At 37.6% G+C, this 21,934-nt stretch overlaps 2 protein-coding genes across 4 annotated transcripts in view; one reads left to right on the top strand and one right to left on the bottom strand.

Annotated features, from left to right (window-relative positions):
• Positions 1–544: 544 nt before the first annotated feature.
• Positions 545–19,994, bottom strand: LOC111046386 (replication termination factor 2). Its single transcript, XM_039420290.1, has 6 exons — positions 19,723–19,994; positions 14,684–14,863; positions 9,611–9,829; positions 3,267–3,511; positions 3,227–3,231; positions 545–903 (listed from the first exon to the last, which is right to left on the bottom strand). The coding sequence occupies exons 1-6, from the start codon at positions 19,789–19,791 to the stop codon at positions 713–715; spliced, it is 909 nt and encodes a 302-aa protein (XP_039276224.1). The 5' UTR covers positions 19,792–19,994; the 3' UTR covers positions 545–712.
• Positions 19,995–20,214: 220 nt separating this feature from the next.
• Positions 20,215–21,934, top strand: part of LOC111050299 (low-density lipoprotein receptor-related protein 12) — a 35,551-nt gene continuing 33,831 nt past the window's right edge. The window contains exons 1-2 of one of the 3 annotated variants that reach the window (XM_039422175.1): positions 20,215–20,306; positions 20,821–20,909. In XM_039422175.1, coding sequence (XP_039278109.1) covers positions 20,855–20,909 — 55 coding nt within the window. In that variant the 5' untranslated portion in view covers positions 20,215–20,306; positions 20,821–20,854. Of the gene's footprint in view, positions 20,456–20,820; positions 20,910–21,934 lie in introns of all 3 variants that reach the window. The other 2 variants (XM_039422174.1, XM_039422173.1) reach the window with 2 other exon arrangements.

Raw genomic sequence — 21,934 nt, 5'->3', positions numbered from 1 at the left:
CCATCGCCCAAAAATCATGTTTTGGACTCAGGGGACCTTGAAACGTATAGAAAACTTAAAATTAGTGTACCTTAATTTTTTTGGAAAGCACTACTTTCCTCACCTATGGTAATAGGGCAAGGAAAGTAAAAAATCGGAAACAGTAAACTAGGAAAGTTGGCTTTGTTTATGCTTTACTAAGTGCCGTTTGCACAGAGTCAGTTTAAACTAAATTTGTATTAAATCCATATCAAATATCGTTCGTTATAATGAGGTTCATTCTCAGTTTAAGCCACCAGCTGATTAAATTCAATTTGGACTTTGACTATGCAAGCGGTCCTAAGAGTGTGTGCACATAGAGAGAGAGAGAGTGTGTAAAAACAGAGAGGCGTTCTGGATTCCAGCGGTTTTAAGAGGATACAGAGGACAAATATAATTGATATCTTATCCTCAAAGACCACTTTGACTGCTCTTTGTGTACACACACACACACACTAAATTGCTAATCAATAACAGGAACTCAGTTGAAAGTTTTGAGGACTCAAAGGTGAGAAAGAAAAATGAAGAGAATTAGAAATCTGTGTAGTTTATTTTCAAACAATGTAGTAAAACATTAAAATTATATAAAGTAATTATCCTACATAAAGTAGGTTAATATTAGTCTAGTACAGTAAAATTATTGCTTACCCTTAAAAAAACAAGTAATATTTACATTTTTTTTAATAAATCATGTTCAATTGTAGAAAGGATTGTATGTGACCCAATGTGCTCTGGTCTGCTGTTTGGCATTTTTATGAGACGTGAAGAGAGACTTGAAAACAGAGCTGGCGTTAGGGTCTTCCGCCACACTGTAATCTGTCTTTGTCTTTTTCATTTCTGGATTCGGAATTTGCGAACAGGTTGTCATTGGTCGTTTACCAGTACCTGCAACAGAAAATACAGAAAATATTCTATAAAACAATTATTCTAATATAATTTTTTTGTGACCCATTTTTCGTTTACTGTAGTTATGCTTAGGATCTTCTATAAATGCCAAAAATGATACAAGCAGAGAGGTGAGGAGAAGAGTATTGCTAGCAAATAGATGCTATTTTGCCATGTCCAATATTTTGAAGAGCCAAACTCTGAGTAGAAAGACCAAGCTGATGCTCTACCGGACTATCATTTTGCCTGTTCTGTTATACGGTAGCGAGACATGGGCGACAACATTAGCAGACGAAAAAATGCTTGGCGTGTTTGAGAGGAAAATCCTGAGGAGGATCTTTGGGGGTGTACAGGAATCGGGAGCCTGGCGCCGGCGACACAATGAAGAGTTGTACAGGTTGTACCAGCACGCAGATGTGGTAACCTTGATGCGAGTACGCAGGCTAAGATGGGCAGGGCACCTGATGAGAGCTGACGACGCATACCCGCCAAAGATGGTTATGGAAGGAAAACTGTACGGTCGGAGAAAGAGAGGACGTCCAAAAACTAGATCTATGGATGTGGTGAATAATGACGCCTCAGTGATAGGTGTGCGGAGATGGAGAAGTGCAGCGTTGGACAGGGATGCTTGGAGGCAGAAGTTGAGAGAGGCTGTGACCCGCACTGGGTTGTAAAGCCAAAGAAGAAGAGGAAGTTATACATGCTATTCAAATTCTTGCTTTTCAAGAAGTTATAATAATCTTAGTATATTAAACTACTGTTGAAAATCGGTCAAATTATTAGCATAGAGAAACGATAGCATAGTAGATAGGGCGTTTATGTCGCAAGTTTTACTGTTATCCCAAGCCGTAGCTGAAGCCCAAGCACATAGTTCTTTCCTATGCAGCTGTGTGACGCTGGTAGTCTCTCAAATTGTGCCGTTCATACACTATCACCCCAAAAAAAACAGTAAAAATGACAGTAATCGGCTTGAGATAACAGTAAAAGTTGCGACATAAATTCCCTATACCATGGGATATCTACTTACGCTATTGTTTCTCTATGTTATTAGGCACTAACTTAGTTTTATTGGAATTCAAATTAAGGTTGATTCACACATATGTGCATGTGCGATGGGACTGCGGCCGGTCGGTTTTAGATCGATTCACCAAAACGGTCTCTCCATTTGAAATGCATGGCTAGAGCCTACAGTCATTCACACATAGAGGACTGTGCTGCTGTCGTGCTGCATTGGTGTTGCGACCGTGTCGTTTGAGAACTCTTCAAGGCCACGGTCTCATGCCCCATGGGTCACCGAAGCGGTTTCGGCTGTTTCCGTAGAGCCTCGAGCATCTTCGTGTACACCTGCCGGTTTTTCTGGCTTGCAGGTGTTTGCCAGCGTTCTACCCTACTACCCTCATTCAGTTCTAGTCGATGCTACATCCCTTGACCATCTATTGTGAGAAGAATAATTGTACTGTTGGATGCAAGAAGGGCCCGAGTCCAAAAATTCGATTTTGAGAAAAATGCCCTGAAACATTTCGAACAGAATAATTTTTTATTCTCAGTCAAGATGTATCACTCAAGTAACCATCGCATTAAAATTTAATATTTTTTCTATTCATTATTTCTTTTGTATTGAGAATTCTATTTGTAAAATAATGAGTATAATTATCATTTTAAAAAAGATCTTTTCAGGTCCTTCTTGCATAAAATGAAATAAGAACACAAAAAATGTGTTTTATAATCATTTTTATTGATTATAAGATGGAAATTGATTAGATGGTCAACTGAAATGAAAATACATATATTTGAAAAGTCATGGAATAATTTAAAATTCTTAATCTTGTTCATGTGCTATTATTATTTCTTCATCACTTGGAATGTCCAAATCATCATAATCATTGTCATACAATAACTGTTCTGATTACTATAAAATTCAATAAATATTGATTGAACAGTAACTCATTAAATAGAAAATTAACTTTTGCAGAAACTAGTCAACTCAACTTGTAAACAAACGCATCAGGCCAACAAGCTATAGGTTGACCAACAGTGCTTCACAAAAATTTTCATAACTCAGTCAGTTTTAAAGATACAGAAACGAAATTTAGCAGGCATGTACAGAAAACCAGCTCGAATTGGTTTAAGCGTTTTACGCAAAAAGGGCTTGAGTGACTTGAAGCCCTTCTTGCATCCAACAGTACAATTGTGCTTTATTGAATAATAGGATAGACAAGGATAGCAACACCAATGTTGATCAAATACTGCCATCAGAACGTGGACCTCACTATATGCATATTTACTTACATTTAAATTAAGATCTTATTTGTGAGACACTCACCATTACTACTTATCCCCCATAACTAGTATAAGGTTATAACAAGGCATAAGAGAAAGCAAGGTATGCGCCATTCACTCCATTCTTCTTAGCTTCACTGCCACCGTTCTGCAAGGCCTGGGTGTCTGAGCCACCTTCACCAGACTCGCTCTTCACCTTGGCCTTCTTCGCCTTCTTCTCGGCCTTCATTTTCTGCTGTCTAAGCATCATTCTCTCAGTCATCACATCCAGGTCTTCGTTGGCCGCATTCAAAATAACAATGTCTTCGTCCTCGTACTGTTTTTGACACTGAAATTCCAAAATAAAACCTTGTAAAATCATTTTTAAATCATCGTAGCAATTATGAAGGAGTACTATCAATTCGAAATGTTGTTACAGAAAATAAAGGGATAACTAGTATAACAGCTGTGTACTAAAGTCTAGATTACACATCGCCAATTCAATTTTATTTAATTTAATTAAATTTTTCAATTTATTAAAAACACACAAAACAAAATAACAAAGAATTACAAAACAAATGATGATAAAACAATAAAATGTTACAAATATAAGAAACCATGGGCTTTGTGGTTGGGTGTGTTGGAGAAGAGAAAAACAAGAGAGGAAGATACCTAGCCAACTATGGTTTCCCATGTAATGGGCAGGCAAAGAAGAGAAGAGAGAAGTGATGAGGAAAAAAGGGAAGGGAGAAATGGGGGGAAGGAAGAAAACAGAGGAATAGGTACTCAAAATAAAGGTAAGCGAGTCCACTGAAAAATGAAAAAACAATGCTGGAGCAGAAATCTCGAGTCATATATCTAAATGGAAGAAGAAATTACTGTATGTCCAGTTTTTTATATCCAGTTTCATTTTTCCGCTGATCTTATTGTCCATGAGAAAGTGATTTGGAATGAGGTTTATTATTTTAGTACCTATGTAAAGTAACTGCCTCCTTATACATTCAATATTAGTGTTATAGGTTACATATTTGTTAGCAGTGGCCCTTAGATTATAATAATTAAGTGTAGAGTTTAATGTGAGAGGAAAATCGGATCTATATTTTATTAAGTACTCAATTACGGTTTTTATGTATAACTAGCAGGAACCCGTGCTCCGCAAGGGTCTATTTTAAAACATGACAAACTGAAAACTTGACCTACTGAAATCTTGAAGAATTTAAAATAGGCCTTTAACCACCCTCGGTTAATTAAGAATTCATATGCCAAATTCCAAGTTAATCAGTTGAGTAGTTCAGACGTGATGATGCGTCAAACATAATTCTCCTATCCCGTACGTGTATAAGCCAGTTCGTCCCTTTATTATAGCAAAGAATTAAATTCGATCAGCTGATTGATAAAATTATTTTAAGCTTTCCAATGATTACAACATATGTTAGAATATCATGTGTCAATTATCTCATTTCCATATGGCATTCACCTTACCATGTTCATAACCTTACTAAATAGGATCCTTTTTCATCCTTTGAAAACCTTAGAAGCAAAATATCTCAAAATCCGTTCTTAGTGCGTGTCTAGCATGTTTGAAGAATATTTGTGCAAAGTTTTAAGTCTGTAGGACAATCAGTTTTAGCTGTAGTGTGATTTTACATAAAACTTTTCGAAAAAAGCCCTCTCTTGAACACCCCTGTGCTCCTGATCAGAATTTTCCTGCATAGATCTAATTATTTTTCATAGCTGAACAAAAAAGTTCCTCATTACTTTGCTGTGCAATGAGCGGTTAAAAAGTACAAAATTTTTGGGGGGCCCCAGCTCCCTCAGGGGGGCAAATTTCTGAAAATCCTTTCTTAGTGGATGTTTTGAGGCTATCATGAGCAATTGTGCAAAATTTCAAGTTCTTAGGCTCAGTAGTTTGGGCTGTGGTGTGATTTCAGTCTGTCTGGGCTTAGCCTTTTATAGATATAGAGATTGACGTATAGTCATGACCTCAAAATCACTAAAAACCATATCCGTTGGATAGAACCTCGGTTTGCTTAATATAGTTTTAATTATCAGTTTTTGTGCTACAAATAATTCAGCAATATGACAGTTGAAACAGCCTCCCCAAACAACTATGCCATACTGCAGAATTGACTTTGCGAGACAGTTGTCTTTGGACAATTGTCATCACGTGGTTGCGGATTGTCGGAGGCCAGGCCAGTTAAACGAGAAGATGTTTATACGCGGCCAACTATTGGCACGACAGTTGACAGCTAAACATGGCCGACTTCTCGTCATCTGTTGTGACTGAACAGCTGAACTGGCAAACCAAGACAGCGCACTGGCCTACACCGTTCACACGGCGCCAATTGTCGCGACAACTGAGATTCCGAGTGGTGGGGGGCTCGCTGGGCCCAAATTGACTGTCCATAGTCTACTCCCAGAGACAGTTGAATTTCGGGACAGTTGGCAAGACGATTGGCCTGAAGTGTTTGCAGAGCTTGACCGAAGCGGTTACAGAGCTTGACCGACCGTCAGTGCGTAGACTACGTCAGTCGGGCTTGTCTTTTCCATAGATATACCATGTATCCGTACAGAGCAGGACTTACGGCACGCATGCGCACGGTCAGGACCATGCGTTTTATACTGCGTACGAAAACCATCGGTCGAGCTCGTGCGCATCCGTTCTATCGGTCGAGTGACGCGCTATTGAAACAAATAGAAGCTTTCAGTAACCCGATCGCAACATAGCCAATGTGCTGACACCTCTGCCCGACAATCAGCTGATATTGAATTAAATAGCATAATGAATGAATTCAATTAATAGTGTCAAATTTGAATTCAGTGTTTTCAATTATTAATACATTTCTTCAATCATTTCTAATGTTTTATTGGAAAAATCATATATTATTAATATTATATACATTTATTTGATCCGTAGCTTAAAGTGACTGCAAGTATTCCCAAGGTGATACAAGCTCGAAATAACTCATCAAAATTTCTGAGGTCGTTAAAAAATTTATCTTCATCCCCAAGCAATGATTTATATAATGGTACTAAATTCCCTTTGAAATGCTCTTTGGGCGACCATCGGGTGAACTTGATATCTACGTCTTTTAATCTTTCGTTCACGAAGATAATAAGCTGCAATTAAACAATCTGTAAAGGCGTCCATTTTGTGAGTCAGAAGAACTGATGTATGGTCAGGATGGTGCATACGCACTGACGGTCGGTCAAGCTCTATCCTGCCTTATGACAATTGTCTCGCCAATTGGCATCGTATAAACTAGGCTTAAAGATGGCTGTGAAAATTGAACTGATGAACTGAATTAGCGTAATCGCAGATATGCCTTCCTATAATTTCCTCCACTGACTCTACATTTCACTACAGTAGATAAAAGCTGAATTGCCACATAACAGTAGCAGTATACGTGTCGGTACAGTGATGATATTATTTCCATGAGTTTTGATTGGACTATTCCCATCAGTATGAGCTTGCTAATGAACCGCCCAGCCGAACGAGTATGAACAGACCCATTAGAACACACAAGAATAATTTTTGTCCCTGTACCGGACAATGAAACTGAAATTTGGGAATGCAGCTTAAGGCTAGCCGGAATATTGAGATGTGACGCGACGTGACGGGATGCTGCTAGACGAGTTGATATCATATTATAATGCTCACATTGAGACAAATCTAGCAGGTGTAAACATTGCAAGATGATCATTATGATATTGACTTATCTAGCAGAATCACGTCACGCCAGGTCACGTCGCGTCTCAATTTGCGACAAGCCTAAAGCAGGCTCCAGATATGTGTCATTCGGCAAACACCTAGCATACTCGCCGAATCAAGAGTAGTGTGGATGGATGTTTGGTATTCGGCAAGCAGTGAACATTCGTGCTCGTTGTTTTCCCGGCCGGTGTATGACTTTTGCACACATCAAAGTGGACGAATGTTCGTATGAAATGTACATAGCATATATGCTCTCACTGAGAATTTTCAAGTATCAACCGGTAGGCAAAAGAGACATAGGCAGGCCAGGGAAAAGGTGGCAATGATTATCACTGATTATAAAATTAAAACAATATGATGATAGTGATTTTATTGTATTATATTAATGTTATTAGTTTATACATTTATTTGTTACTAGTAGTTCTGTGAACAGTAGACCTCGCGCAGTTATAAACCACAGTCTGCTCCAATACTATCATCAGAGTAAATTCTGTCCTGTCCTGTCGTGTCGGCGAGATATCGGTGTATAAACGACTAATGGCTGTTTGGGTTGTTATATACTAGTAGTTCAGTGAACAGTAGACCTCACGCTCAGTACGTTACATTGACCTGTTGTTATGTTTTCTCAAAAATTAATAAATAATTTATCAATTTAAAATGTCTAGAAAAAATTCTAAATAGACATAGAGCTTTCTGTCCTAACGTACCGTGACGTGTCGTCCCGGAATGTGAGTGTGAGCGCTGTTAACAGGTCTGGCTGCAACTGTCTTCAACGTTGATGGAAAGATACATTTTCAAGATGTTCGATTTTTTTGAACGGGTAGTATTATAGTCAACTGTCTACTAACGTTGATGGAAAGATACATTTTCAAGATGTTTGATGTTTTTGAACGGGTAGTATTATAGTCCACTAGACAGCTGATTTATGATGAACTTTTAGTTCTGTGAACAGTAGACCTCACGCAGTGTTCTCATCCACAAGTACCTGATTGGAACTATAGACCTTATGGAAATACAACAATAGACTTTCAAAATAGACCCTTGCGGAGCACGGGTTACCTGCTAGTTAACGAATAATTCAAATCTTGATGAAAACTAGATAATAACCAATCCCGTCCAGGTTACTGAATTAAAACCTGAATTTTAGGTTCTACAAATATTCATTTTCAATCAATTGAAGTTAAAATTCTAGGGCTTTTCATGTCCTATACAGTTATTGACCGGGGTACATAGGGTTAGTTTGGTTTATTTATAAAAGCAGGATAAGCAAAAAGAGCATCTTCAATATCGAGATATATTTTGACGGTAGATGACATTCAGTTGACGAATATTAGCTATTCCCAAAACGGACAAGTGCTCGGAAAACCACGCATGTGTGTAGATGTCTGCTCGTTAATCGGCAAATAGCAAGAAGAATAGTTCGCCGAACATCGAACATTCGCTGCTTGCCGAATGACGCATGTCTGGAGCCGGCCTAATGCCTAGACTAATCACATTAGTGATTAGCCCAGTCGCTGGCCTAGTGAGCTTGCCCAGCATGGTAATGCCTAGTCGACATCTAGGCCAGCGTTGGCCAACCACCCATCCACACACTGACGCTGGTCGACATTGGCCTTCATTGGGCCAACATGTAGGCCAACATTGCGGCATAATAATTCAACTTGAAACCGATACTCAACAGTACGTAGTATTATATACTCTATTATTGTTTGTAACAGAATTTGAAAATGTATAGAGTAATAATTATGCAGAATGAAATGTTGTATAACAGTAATAACTCATGCTCTTACAAAAGTATGTATAACCATAGAGAAACAATAGCGTAAGTAGATATCCCATGGTATAGGGCGTTTATGTCGCAACGTTTACTGTTATCTCAAGCCAAATACTGTTGACTATTGTCAAATTTTACTGTTTTGTTGGGGTGAGAATGAATGAACGACACAATATGAGATACTGTTATCTCAACTGTTATCTCAAGCCAAATACTGTTGACTATTGTCAAATTTTACTGTTTTGTTGGGGTGAGAGTGAATGAACGACACAATATGTGAGACTACCAGTGTCACACAGCTTCACGAAAAAGAATTAAACGAGCTATCGGCTTGAGATAACAGTAAAAGTTGCGACATAAACGCCCTATACCATGGGATATCTACTTATGCTATTGTTTCTCTATGGTATAACGCAGTTGAAACTTTAAATACTGTGTAATGAAAGCAAAATGAATGCTGTTAATTTGGTGCCAAAAATGACTATTAAATCCACCGTATTCTTGAGAAAATAAATGTTAGCCTACTAACAAGTAAGAAGCCGTTATAAGACTTCCTATCCATCTTCATTTATTTTAATAATAAAGAATTTATTAAAACAATGAATATGTTTCTCATATATATGTTTCTCATACAATTCATTCTGGCTCAAAATTTTGTTAAATTACTCAAAAATTTCCAATTTGTAGAAATTTGAGTAAAATATTTTTGTTGTTAATTGGTTTTAAAGTATCAAAATTTTAAATTTTTAGTTTATTCATTAGTTTTGAAGTGTAAATTGGACTTTTTGAAGTGAAAAGTGAAATCTAACCTCCTTTTTCGAGACTTTTATTTGTAAAAATTTGGGAGAAGACAGTTTTGGGCTATGCCTGTTGTATTCTCCCAATCATATTTTAATTATGATTTGTGATTGTAAATACAATAAATAAATAAAAATAAATCACATAAAAGAAAAATGACCCACCTTATGACACATCTGTATCTTATCCTTGACCGATTTGATGGCACGTTCTGACATCACACATCCACAAGTCCACAGGAAGCAAAACTTGAATTTGCCGTTCATTTCAAGTCCTATAACGGGGCAAATGAAAGGAGAACACTGCCTATCAACATATCCATCTCCCTTTTCTGCTCCCTCACTGAAAGCTGGATTTGGAGTAAGCTGCAAGTCTTTTACGTCCTGGCAAAAAGAAAATAACGCATTGAATAACCTGGAAAATAATGATTTTGTCATAGATTACTAGTAGTTCTGTGAACAGTAGACCTCACGCAGTATTCTCATCCACAAGTACCTGATTGAAACTATAGACATAGAGAAATAATAGCATAAGTAGATATTCCATGGAATAGGGCGTTTATGTCGCAACTTTTACTGTTATCTCAAGCCGATAGCCCACGTAGTTCTTTCCCGTGAAGCTTTATTACGCTGGTAGTCTCTCATATTGTGCTGTTCATACACTCTTACCCGGTCAAAACAGTAAAGATCAACAATAATCGACAGTAATCGGCTTGGGATAACAGTAAAAGTTGCGACATAAACACCCTATACCAAGGATATCTACTTACGCTATTGTTTCTCTATGTTATAGACCTTATGGAAATACAGCAATAGACTGGCTTCTCCACACATCTGTTTAATCACTTGTCAGCTGATTTATGATGAATAATTCTATAGTCTGATTTTACTTTCCTTGCCCTATTACCATAGGTGAGGAAAGTATTGCTTTCCGAAAAAAATTAAGGTACCCCAATTTCCATATTTTACTCTAATATTGGCGTATGAAGGAGGCTCCTTTTTCCTTATATATTATCCTTGAAATGAAAAATTTCCAAAAACCTTGTATATACGTCGACGCGTCATCAAAAAAGGAACATACCTGTAAAATTTCATGAAAATCTATTACTGCGTTTTGCCGTAAATGCGCAACATTCAAACATTTAAACATTAAGAGAAAAACCAAACTGTCGACTTGAATCTAAGACCTCACTTCGCTCGGTCAATTATTGTTAACCAACATTGTTAATGAATAATTCTGTATCTTGAATCAATAAATGAATTATAAATAATGATTGTAATTACATTGGTTATCAAGTTATCTAACGTAGTAACTAAATTTGAAAGAAATTGAAAATTGTTCATTAGTATTATTTAATGTTGAAACATGTATTAGGATAATTGCAATGATCTAGGGTCATGTCATAATATACAGATAATACTTATTATTTTGATAAGCTTGAATGCTGATCTAAAAAGTGTATCAATAAAGCTGGATTGGCACACAACAGTGACAGTGAAAATATGATTACCACAAGTTCTAATTGAACTATTCCCACTGAGCCCGGCAGAGTGAGTATGAATAATACCATTACAACTCATGGGAATCATATTTTCACTGTCCACTGTCACTTTTTTGTGCGAATCCAGCACACAGGGTTCCATCACACAGTCAAATGTATGATCATATATATCAGCTTATAGATATCAAATATAGTAATCAAATATTTGATAGCCTCAACACGGGTCTAATAGAGAGTAAGATCTCTGACAGAAATCTATGATCTGATACATCATCAAACATAATGAATATATAAATGAAAATTAGAAGTCTAAATACCCTTTTAAAATTGTTCAATCACGACTTGAATACTTGGATTTCTAATTTTTATTTATATTTAATAGTAGCCCTAAAGAAATAAAGACATAATGAATGTATATTGAGGCTCTAACATCTAACCGAATGTCCATTCTGTCTGAATATACAATTCACGGAAACATGTTTATCGATTTCTTCGTGGTTTATTTATTTTAACTTTAAAAATGGTTATAATTATTAGCCTATTATGCGAAAGGTGTTGAGAAATAAGTATTAAAATAAAATTAGCTAGTAATAAATTATAAAAATATGCTACACAATTGAGCTTATCATGTTTGGACTATGTTCAACCCATTACATCCACAAACTGGAGGTTTAATTGACGAAAGGTGTAACAAATTTTACTTTGAAGATTAAAAGTGGAGCCACTCAATTTTCTGCTAGAATGCATTTAACATTTTACTGGCCAGGTTTCAAGTACACTTATTAAATCTGAAGAACCATTAAATTTATATTGTATCTACAGGTTTAACGGTTCATTAGCAGTAATGAGCTTCCTAGAAACCGGTTCTAAATTTAGAAGTTTTTGGCTAATGTCTGTTTTCAAATCTAAAGAGCCAACAAATCTATATTATAACTACTGGCTTAAAGGTTCATTAGCTTTAATAAGTGTGCTAGAGACCGGGCCTGGATTTAGAAATATAAAGGTGCAATCGCTTAGAGGCGTTTCGAGACGCGCAGCTGTAAGCAGTCTTGACGAGACTATAAGCAGGAGGCTTGTGAAGCAGCGTTATAGCTGTGGGCTAGAGCACATAACCTATAAACTCATTAGATTAGATGATTCATTGGATTTTTATGCTGTATGAACGTTATGAGGACATTTTCAATTTCATTAAATGGTTCATGTTGTGTATTAGATGAATTAGAAGTGTTGATCATTACATTGCTTTTACGATTCATATCTGATGCTCTGTGCACCTTGAAGCGTAGTCCACCTTCCTTTGGTGAGCCCCAAGTGAAACTTCACAGATTTATGGTGGATGCCTCTCTGCCATGGGATCAACATGTAGATATGGTCTGTAATCGACTCTCCAAGGTTATCTACCTGAAGCGGAAGTTGAGAAACATTGTACCTAAAAGTTATCTGGTTACTGCCCTTTTCCACAGTCACGTCAATTATGGAATTGTACTCTGGGGTCACTCAAGCAGTTATGAGAGGATTCCCCTTCTTCAAAAAAATCTGGTGTGGTACACTCACACAACTTTCCTTGCTCATTGAATTGTAAGCCTCATTCTTAAACGAGAATAATTTACGGGAATAACATAGTGATGATTGGCGGCAACATATTTGAAACTATGATAAGACTACTGTATAAGTGTAATAATAATAATAATATATTTATTACCATTTGGTTTACAATAAACATTGGTCATCGTCACAAGTATACAAAATAATACAAAAATAGCAGTGTATTGTGTAGTAGAGTGTAGAGTAGTACAGTGTAGTAGCAGTGTATTGTTTTCAGAGTACTTTTTCCTTTTTGTAAATTGGATGTTGAAATTCGATGATCTTTTAAAAGTCGTCAAAACAGCTGTTCCACAGATGAAATATCTCGACTATGTGTTCTTTTTATAAACTCTCTACCTACCTACCTCATGCACGAGAAGGACAAAAGACATGTCAGTTTACAAAGTCCATTTCTCAAGGATGGGGTGGACCCCATTACTTTCCCAGGAAATAGACTCATCCATAGTATAAATTTAAAGAAAATCGTTAGAGCCGTTTTCAAGAAAACCGTGAAAAACATGATTTTTTAGTAATTATCCGCCATTTTTCTCAAGAATATTACGGAGCTCCTGCAATTTTTCCAGAAATGAGACTCATGTCAGTTAGGGCTTATAAATAGCTATCCATGGTATAAATTTAAAGAAAATCGTTAGAGCCGTTTTCAAGAAAACCGTGAAAACATGGTTTTTTAGAAATTATCCGCCATTTTTTCCGCCAGCTTGAATTGAATTTTATTGAATTTCTTATTGTCGGGTCCTCATGGTTTAAGGACCTTAAGTTTAAAATTTCAAATCAATCGGTTAATTAGGAATAGAGTTATCGTGTTCACAGACATACACACACACAGACCAACACCCAAAAATCATGTTTTTGGACTCAGGGGACCTTGAAACGTATAGAAAACTTGAAATTGGGGTACCTTAATTTTTTTTGGAAAGCAATACTTTCCTTACCTATGGTAGTAGGGCAAGTAAAGTAAAAAGTAGTGCGCGTCATGACGTCATCTCCAGCTCTGGAACATTGCCGGCCACTTTTTGTAAAATTGGGGATTCCTACTGTCTTCAACCAATACTTATTCAGTACCTTGACACTCCTGAAGGGTCGGATTGATACGCTGCAAGCAAGAAGCTAATTCCATGATCACAACACTAGGAGGCGATATTACATCAACCTATCTTTCTCAAAAGTGTCTAAATCACACAGCAGCAACTATCCCATTCGCACACTGAAGATATTCAATGAACTTCCACAGTGTATTCGTGAATTGGAAGAAATACCATTCGGGAAAAGTACAGCGAGATAAACTGCTTAGCCTCCCACTCTACTCATTGGGTAATGAGGAGATCGCAAGTTTTATCCACCTATTTGGCATGCAATCTTGACTGAGTGTAATTATTGTGGACTTTTGAGTTTTTAATTTTTCAATGACGAAATCTATCCAGCACAAGCACTTAACCTCCCACTCTACTCATTGGGTAATGAGGAGATCGCAAGTTTTATCCACCTATTTGGCATGCAATCTTGACTGAGTGTAATTATTGTGGACTTTTGAGTTTTTAATTTTTCAATGACGAAATCTATCCAGCACAAGCACTTAACCTCCCACTCTACTCATTGGGTAATGAGGAGATCGCAAGTTTTATCCACCTATTTGGCATGCAATCTTGACTGAGTGTAATTATTGTGGACTTTTGAGTTTTTAATTTTTCAATGACGAAATCTATCCAGCAAAAGCTGGACATAGATTGATGGAGATTTGAATTGAATCATCGAATTTCTAGGTTATGTGCTGCAGACCACGGCTGTAACGATGCGTCACGAGCTTCCTGCTTATAGTCTCGTCAAGCCTGCTCGAAACGCCTCTAAAGGTTCGTACAGATTTACGCGCCACGAACATGAGCAATTAATTCACTTTTAATCAGCTGATGCCAAGCTTTTTATATCTGTATCTTACCGTTTTTGTAAAAATACAGATATAGTCAGCTGATTAAAAGTGAATTGCTCATGTTCGCGGCGCGTATATCTGTACGAACCTTTAGAAAACGCACTTCAAGAGCTCCACGGGCTAGCGTTCGTTTTTTCATTCCGCTACTGTAATTGTAATTAAATAAATAAATGGATATGAATTGATAATAAATGAATGAAAAAATACCTTCAACGACTTGATGTGAGTGGCAGTTTCAGGTAGGGTGGTTCTATCCAGCAACCCCTCGAGGACCGATGTCTTGCTGTAGAGACGCCCCAACTGACAGGCGACAATCGGTTTCTGCAATGGCTGCTGGTTGATGCTACAGTGTCGCCAACGGTACGACAATTCAGCGTCTTTATCTTTCTGTAAAACACACAAAAAAATATTGGTAGGTTGGTACATTGCATAATGGAACAAACTTTTAAAAAATTGACCCAGAAGTAGTCATAGAAATATCTGTTTTACGTTCAATAGAAAAACAAACAATCAGATGAAAACTTTGTAATAATAGCTATTTCTTAGTAAATTAACACATTCACGGTCCTAGAATCAATTGATGAGTATGTGACTGTACCTTTTTAAGATTCTAAAATGGTAACAGCAGAGTAAGTAATGACTAAAATGGTAACAGCAGAGAAGTTGTATGAATTCTGTGTAAGTGATGACTAGTTTACAGGTACATAGTTTAAGGCTTTTAAAACAGGGAACCATATACCTTATACATTCTTCTTCATCCATTACCTACACTTGTAGCTACTCCATTATCTTTTATTATCGTTGGAGCCTCTATGTTACCTTGTATTACCGTTGCAGCCTCCTCTCTATTACCTTGTAATGTCGTAGCAACCTCCCTATTATCTTGTACCTTCTTCTTCATCCATTACCCACACTTAAGGGATCGATGGCGTCATTGTCACAATAAAAGTCAATGCAACAAAAACACTAATTTATTAAGATGGCAACGACCAAGATAAAGCACAGTTAACATTTATAAGGCCTTGCTCTTTGACTTACTGACAAATTAGCCAGATAGTATTTAAGACAGGTCATCGTTTAAAAATTCCTGTACATCATAATAAGCCCTGGCTCTCAAAAAGCCGGTCACAACCCTCTCGAGCTTGCGGTATCCAACTGCTTCACTCCTGCAGGTAGCCTGTTGAAGTAGCGGAGAGCTGTCCTCCTGTAGCATACCCGCGATCTCTGGAGGCGCACCCTGGGTATGTCAAACAGCACTCGATGCCTGGTGTTATGGTGATGTACATCAGTCCGAGTCAACAAATTTTGTTGATCCTTCTTGATATACATGAGGCAGAGAAGAAGGAAGTGGCTGACTACTGTTAGGATATTTAGCCTAACAAAAATGGCCTTGCAATGTGCATGATGTTCGCTTGCAGTTATAATCCTAGCAGCCCGTTTTTGCAGTTTCAGTATGTCGACAACCTTGGCTGAATGACCCCACATGAGTAGACCATAGGAGATATGGCAGTGGAAAAGTGCATGATACACCATGACCAGATATGCCTCCGTCACCTTACCTGTCCCCTCAGCTTAGCGACAGGAAACTGATTCGGTACAATCTTTTAGTCACCTACTGGATGTGGCTAGCCAGCTGAGTTTCGAATCCTGTACAAAGCCCAGCAGCTTCAGTTGTTCCTGATCATGAGGCAGACTTCGCGACAAGCTGCAGATGATGTTTTGCGTCCTGCTCTCGTTCAGCTGGAAACGATTAAACTGGAACCATGGAGTTGAAGATCGCAGATCATGAAATCGAAGATTTTTGGATCGAAGATCCCAAATCCGGCCCAGGTACAGCAGGAGGTGATTTGCTGTTTGATGCTGCTGGAGGGTGGTTGGAAGCAAATAAGTTGCTACTGAATGTGGAGAAGACACAAAGATTGGTCTGTACACTGAGTCGCAGTCAGGCCATCAGTGCTCACAGTGTGATTCACATCCGCTCCTTGGATTCACCATCGATCCACGGCTCACCTGGGAGTACCATATTGAGGGCATCTGTAAGAGTTTGTCACGAGTCACCTATTTGCTTAGGAAGTTGACGCAGTTGGTGAGCAGGCCCTACTTTCTGGTAGTGTACCATGCGCTTTTTCATAGCATCCTGAGCTATGGACTGCTGCTGTGGGGTCATGCTTCTGCATGTGAAGATGTTTTCAAGCCGCAAAAGAGGGCCATCCGCATTATTACCTTTAGTTGATTTCTGGTTCATTGTCGACCTCTTTTCCAATCCATAGGTGTAATGACCATCTACAGTCATTACATTCACTTGTGTGATGTGTATGTGCAAGCAAATATTGAAAAGTTCAACACAAGGAGTGACTTCCATGGTCACGACACTAGAAGTCGAGGTCTCATAGATGTGCCATACCGTCGCTTGTCAAAGACCCGTGATGCATTTCCTGCATTGGCCTTGCGGATCTTCAATAGGCTGCCGGGGGATTTGAAGATGTTGAACACACCAGCATTCAACCTGAGACTCAAGTGTTGGCTTAGGAGAAATCCGTTCTATTCCATTCAGGATTTTTTTCTCAACGACTTGGTAGGCCTTGTCTGACGTGTACTCCATCTCCCTAGTTGAAAATGTAAAAATTGTGAAAAGTTATATATTTTAAACTCTTGACGCAACCCATCCGGCATTGCTGGTATTGGTGAAGAGGAAGGTAATTCAGATAATTCAGATGCTCCGCTGACATCTCCAACATCTGCTGAAGGTCAATGCCAGATGACAGCAATGATATAAAATCAGCGAAGAGGAGAGTTGAGCCATTGTTGTCCAGGTCCATTGATCATTATAATAAACAGGATTGGCCCCAGTATTGAACCCTGAGGTACCCCAAAATTCACAGGGAGTGGACAGGAAGCAACTCCTCCCAATGACACCACCTGTGTTCTCCAAGTCAGATATGACTCCAAGATGTTTAGAGCAGAGTCCACAAGTATATGGTGGTCGAAACAATCAAAAGCTCTGCTCAAATCACACAAGGTCAGTGCAAGGGACTCACCATCGTCGAAAACTGAACCAATTTGCTCACCCACTCGATTTACTGCATCAATAGTTGACCTCCCTCTCCGAAAACCAAACTGCATACTTGAGAAAAGGTTATTTATCTCAAAGAACTTCTCAAGTTGAGGCTTGAAATATTGGAGTCATGGATATTGGCCTGAAACTGTTCAAGCTCTGGTGATCACCCTTCTTGTACACAGGAACGATTCTTGAGGTCTTCAGAAAGTCGGGAAAGATGGCGGATCTCAGAAAGTCATTAACTGCTGTAGTAAGAGGTTCTGCAATAGCATCCACCACCTCTCGTAGCATGAAAACCTACATTCCATACACGTCAGGGCTCTGGGATGGCTTGAAAGAGCGGACAATCTGAATCAGGGCAGGCGGAGTGATACGTAGACATACGAGCATGCACTGGTGAAACTCGTGCAGCCAGCAGCTCAACTGGATCACTATCAACTGTGGGCATATCTCTCACAATGCTGTTTACCTACTCGATGAAAAAATTGCTGAATTCATCAGGTAAAATCAAGCTGTCTCCTTCGCAAGGACCGATGTGAGTTTATCACATCTTATCGCTGCCTTACAGCGATTTGGTGCATTCTCAATTCTTGCAGCCGTTGCCAGCTTCCTAGCCCGCTCAATATGCTTCTTATAAATAATAATGGACTTTGCACGTCGGTATCTCTCCATGTCACCAGCACTGCCACCAGCAGTGGTGTCAGACACCAAGGATAGGTGTCCTTCAAAGCAAGCATAAACCCTTCAGCCTGGCAAGATCATCAGGGAAGTCCACTGTTGAGGCTGTAGAATACATAACTTCAAAAGTAATCGAGAGTCTGCTGGGGAAAGCTTCTCTGGGCTGACACTTTGTGAGTAGTTTCTTAATTCCTCTTCCACTATACGTTACTGACAAAGGGTATGCGGATACTAACATTAGACCGCACAACCGATGTAACAAAATGTATACCCTTATACCTTCTTCTTCATCCATTACACACAATTTATTGTAGGATCGATGGCGTCATGTCATGAAATGTTTGAAGTGTCATCGCCAACGTACCACGTGGGTATATAATAAGAGAAAAGATCCTTCACTCCTTCTACTGCTTCAAAGAGTAGAATGTATTTCTCTTGAACCAGATCTCAACTCTGTTCTTAGCAATACCCTGCTGGTTCTTAACACTAACAGTCAGGACGATGTATAGGCCCAGTGGGAAGATAGGGAAGGAGTCCTTTCTATTGTTGGTTCTGCAGCGCGGTATGTCAATTTTAAGTCTCCTCCTTGTGGCGTGAGCATGGACATCAGCCATCAGCATACGACTACCCTCAATGTTCTTGACATGCAGCAGATGGACATATGTACTGATTGTAGACCGTAAGGATGCCCAGTTCAACAAAGATAGACCTACAGTGCTCACAATACCCTGCTGAGTTGATCCCTCAAAGTGCTTCCTTCTGGACACTCTTACAACTCGCCACATGCTCCCACAGCAGAAGATAGGAATGGAAAAGATCAAAGTACACTTTCACCAAATCTTATGAGTCTAAGCAGCAAGTAGATTACTCGCGCCAGACTGGTGCAAACTCCAATGTATACTGCCCATGTTAACATTATTTATTGTCAATAACAAATCCAAGGAGTATTTATTACTGCTGATTTAGGAGCAGAGTCAACAAGGCTGCAAAGTCTACAGACTGGTTGATGAGTTATAAATGTATACTTGGCAAGCTACTTGGAAAGAATGTGAAGCTGGCATTAGGCTAGATCGTTGAGCCAAAGTAAACTTCTCAATTGAACCAATATTAGCAATTATTCAATAGGAAAATTGATCCATAGACTTCTCATTATTAGAAATTGAGGTCATACAAAATAAATATAGAACTCATTACCAAGTGTGTCATTCATAAATAAATCAACATAGCAACTGTTACTCTGCAAAATATGGATGATTGGGCAATAAATAAATCTGATAAAATTTTACCTAGTAATGTAAGTTTCATTTATGATCAATTACTTAAATGCCTCAGGACTTAGTCATAAAACTCTTATCAAGAGCTTTGACTAAAGTGAAACTAGTCACCTGAAGATGGTGTGAACACTGAAACTAGTTGTTATAAATGTACCTATATTCTTAATCTATTATTTTCTAAGCGTAGTATATTTTTATAAAAATAAAACTTATTTTATCAATAAGAAATAACTTACCTGTTCTGGCTTTTTCTTGGTCCTAACAAGTTCATCCCGTTTGGGGATAGTTCCACCATCACAACCCATTTTTTAGTAAAGTAAATAAAATTATCACTTTTTAAGCAGAATTCTACTCTGAATCCAAAAAATAGATAAAAAGGAGAATATTTTAAAAAAATTTAGAGAAAGTGATCGAATTTTTGATTAAATATTGGGAAAAGTTCAGATCGTATAACCAAATTGACATCACAATTCACAAATCACAACCAAAACAATGATGGCTGTTGATCAATGCCTACTTCATTTCATCAATCAATCAAAAATGTTTAGCCTAATTGACAAATTTTATATTTAACAAAAGTGAATAATGAATATCAATATTCGATTTTAAATATTAATTTATATAATATTGCTTTTGAATTAATTGAAAATGAATTTCAAACTGATATTATCATTGTCAGCTGGGTTTTGTTTTCTTACTAATATAGGCTGTGAAAACAGATGTTTCTTCTTTCGTCTGTTTCCAAGGCAAAGTGGGAAATCAGCATTTTGTGTTTTGTATATTTTTGTTCCAAGAGGATAATAGCTAAAAAATATTAGTTGTCAGTTGATTTTAATTAGTATATTGTATAATAAAATATATATTATAATATCTAGATGACTTTAATAGCTTAAAATGAATTGTATTCCTTTTATTATGTGTTATTTATCAAATTAAAACCTACTTTTACAGGAAGGTAATTTTAGTTTGGTAAGTCAAAATAGAGAGTATTGTGATCATTATTTTATTTCAAGATTTATTGGGAGTGTTCATGATTAGAAATAATCAAAATTAATCAAATTTAATAAGCCAATAAGAATCTTTTGTAGGTATTTTTGCTTTTAATTTCATCTTATAATATTTTGAAACAATATTTTGCTCTGCGTCTTGCTGTCAAACCTTGGTTGGCTTACTAAGTTTTTATGTGCATAATAAATCTATGAAGTTGCTATCTTTAATGATTAATCATGATTCTTCACTATCAAATAATAATTACTTTCTACTTATGCGTTCATTTTCCTTTTAAGTTACCATACTATCTTGAATATAAGGTCTCATTTTATACTCATTTTCAGGGAAAAAGTGGTTTTTGACAAAAATCCGACAAATATGAAGAGCTACAACCTTTTATTCGAACTGATTTTCTATTTTTTTCATCTGGGACGTGAGTATGCTTCCTTCATTATTAATAAATCTTTCCATAGTTTATTTAGCAAAACTCGTCAACTAATTGATATTTTTGTACTTTAGCAAGACATTATTGTGAGCAGGAACATCATAAATCCAAATAAAAGTATGTATGCTTTATAATTAGACAGTTTAATTTTCAAAAAACGAAAACTTCTCAAAGAGTACGGTATTCTAATATCGAATGGCAAAAATATTTTTTCCGATATCTCAACAACAAAAGCTTTAATTTTTTCTATCCCTAAAATGAAACAAATAGAAATTATACTATTTCGCCAGATTCTGGTTTTTGTCTACTACAATAATCAATAATAACAAATTTAAAGTTATCTAAAAAACTACCTCAAAATTTCGCGGTTTAGAAAAAATAGGCCTAGAAGATGGTTTTTGATAAATTTCAGATTTTTTGGGGTAGTTTGAACTACAACTAGATCATATTCCAACCTCCACCAAAACCACTTTATCAAAATCCTTAATCTCCACCTCTTTATATGCTTGCAGTTGTAGAATTAATGTAGGATTTGTCAGTGAGAGAGCGGTTTGACTCAGTAGTCGCGCTGATAAGTTATCACTCAGATAAATTGAGAATAATGCGCCTGCTACACCCATAGGAAAGGGTGACCGCTTGAGCGAACCCCTCTGAATATGTTCAACTGCCTGCCAAACTCGGTTAGGGCACACCCAGTCAATGTGTTCAGAAGCTCATTGTCAAAGTGGCTTGTTAGAAGGAGCTTCTACCGGTTAGAGGATTTTTTCGGCGAAAGCTTTGCTGGACTGTGACGCTGCCTACAGTTTTATGTACCATGTTTAATTGACACGATCTATCCAGGAAGACCTGGCCCTGATTACGACTTTGGATATGATTCATGAGTTGTAAAATCGCTTCCCGGTAGTTCGGAACGCACCTAAAACTGTAGATCCATTAATCTCTTCATTTCCATCCGCCTTATCACCCACAAAGAGGCCTAGAGCTCAAGTGGGCATCACCTTATACCTTCTTCT

The sequence above is a fragment of the Nilaparvata lugens genome, chromosome 2 (assembly GCF_014356525.2).
Source record: "Nilaparvata lugens isolate BPH chromosome 2, ASM1435652v1, whole genome shotgun sequence".
Classification (NCBI taxonomy): Eukaryota; Metazoa; Arthropoda; class Insecta; order Hemiptera; family Delphacidae; genus Nilaparvata; species Nilaparvata lugens.
This window is presented reverse-complemented; position numbering and strand designations above follow the sequence as displayed.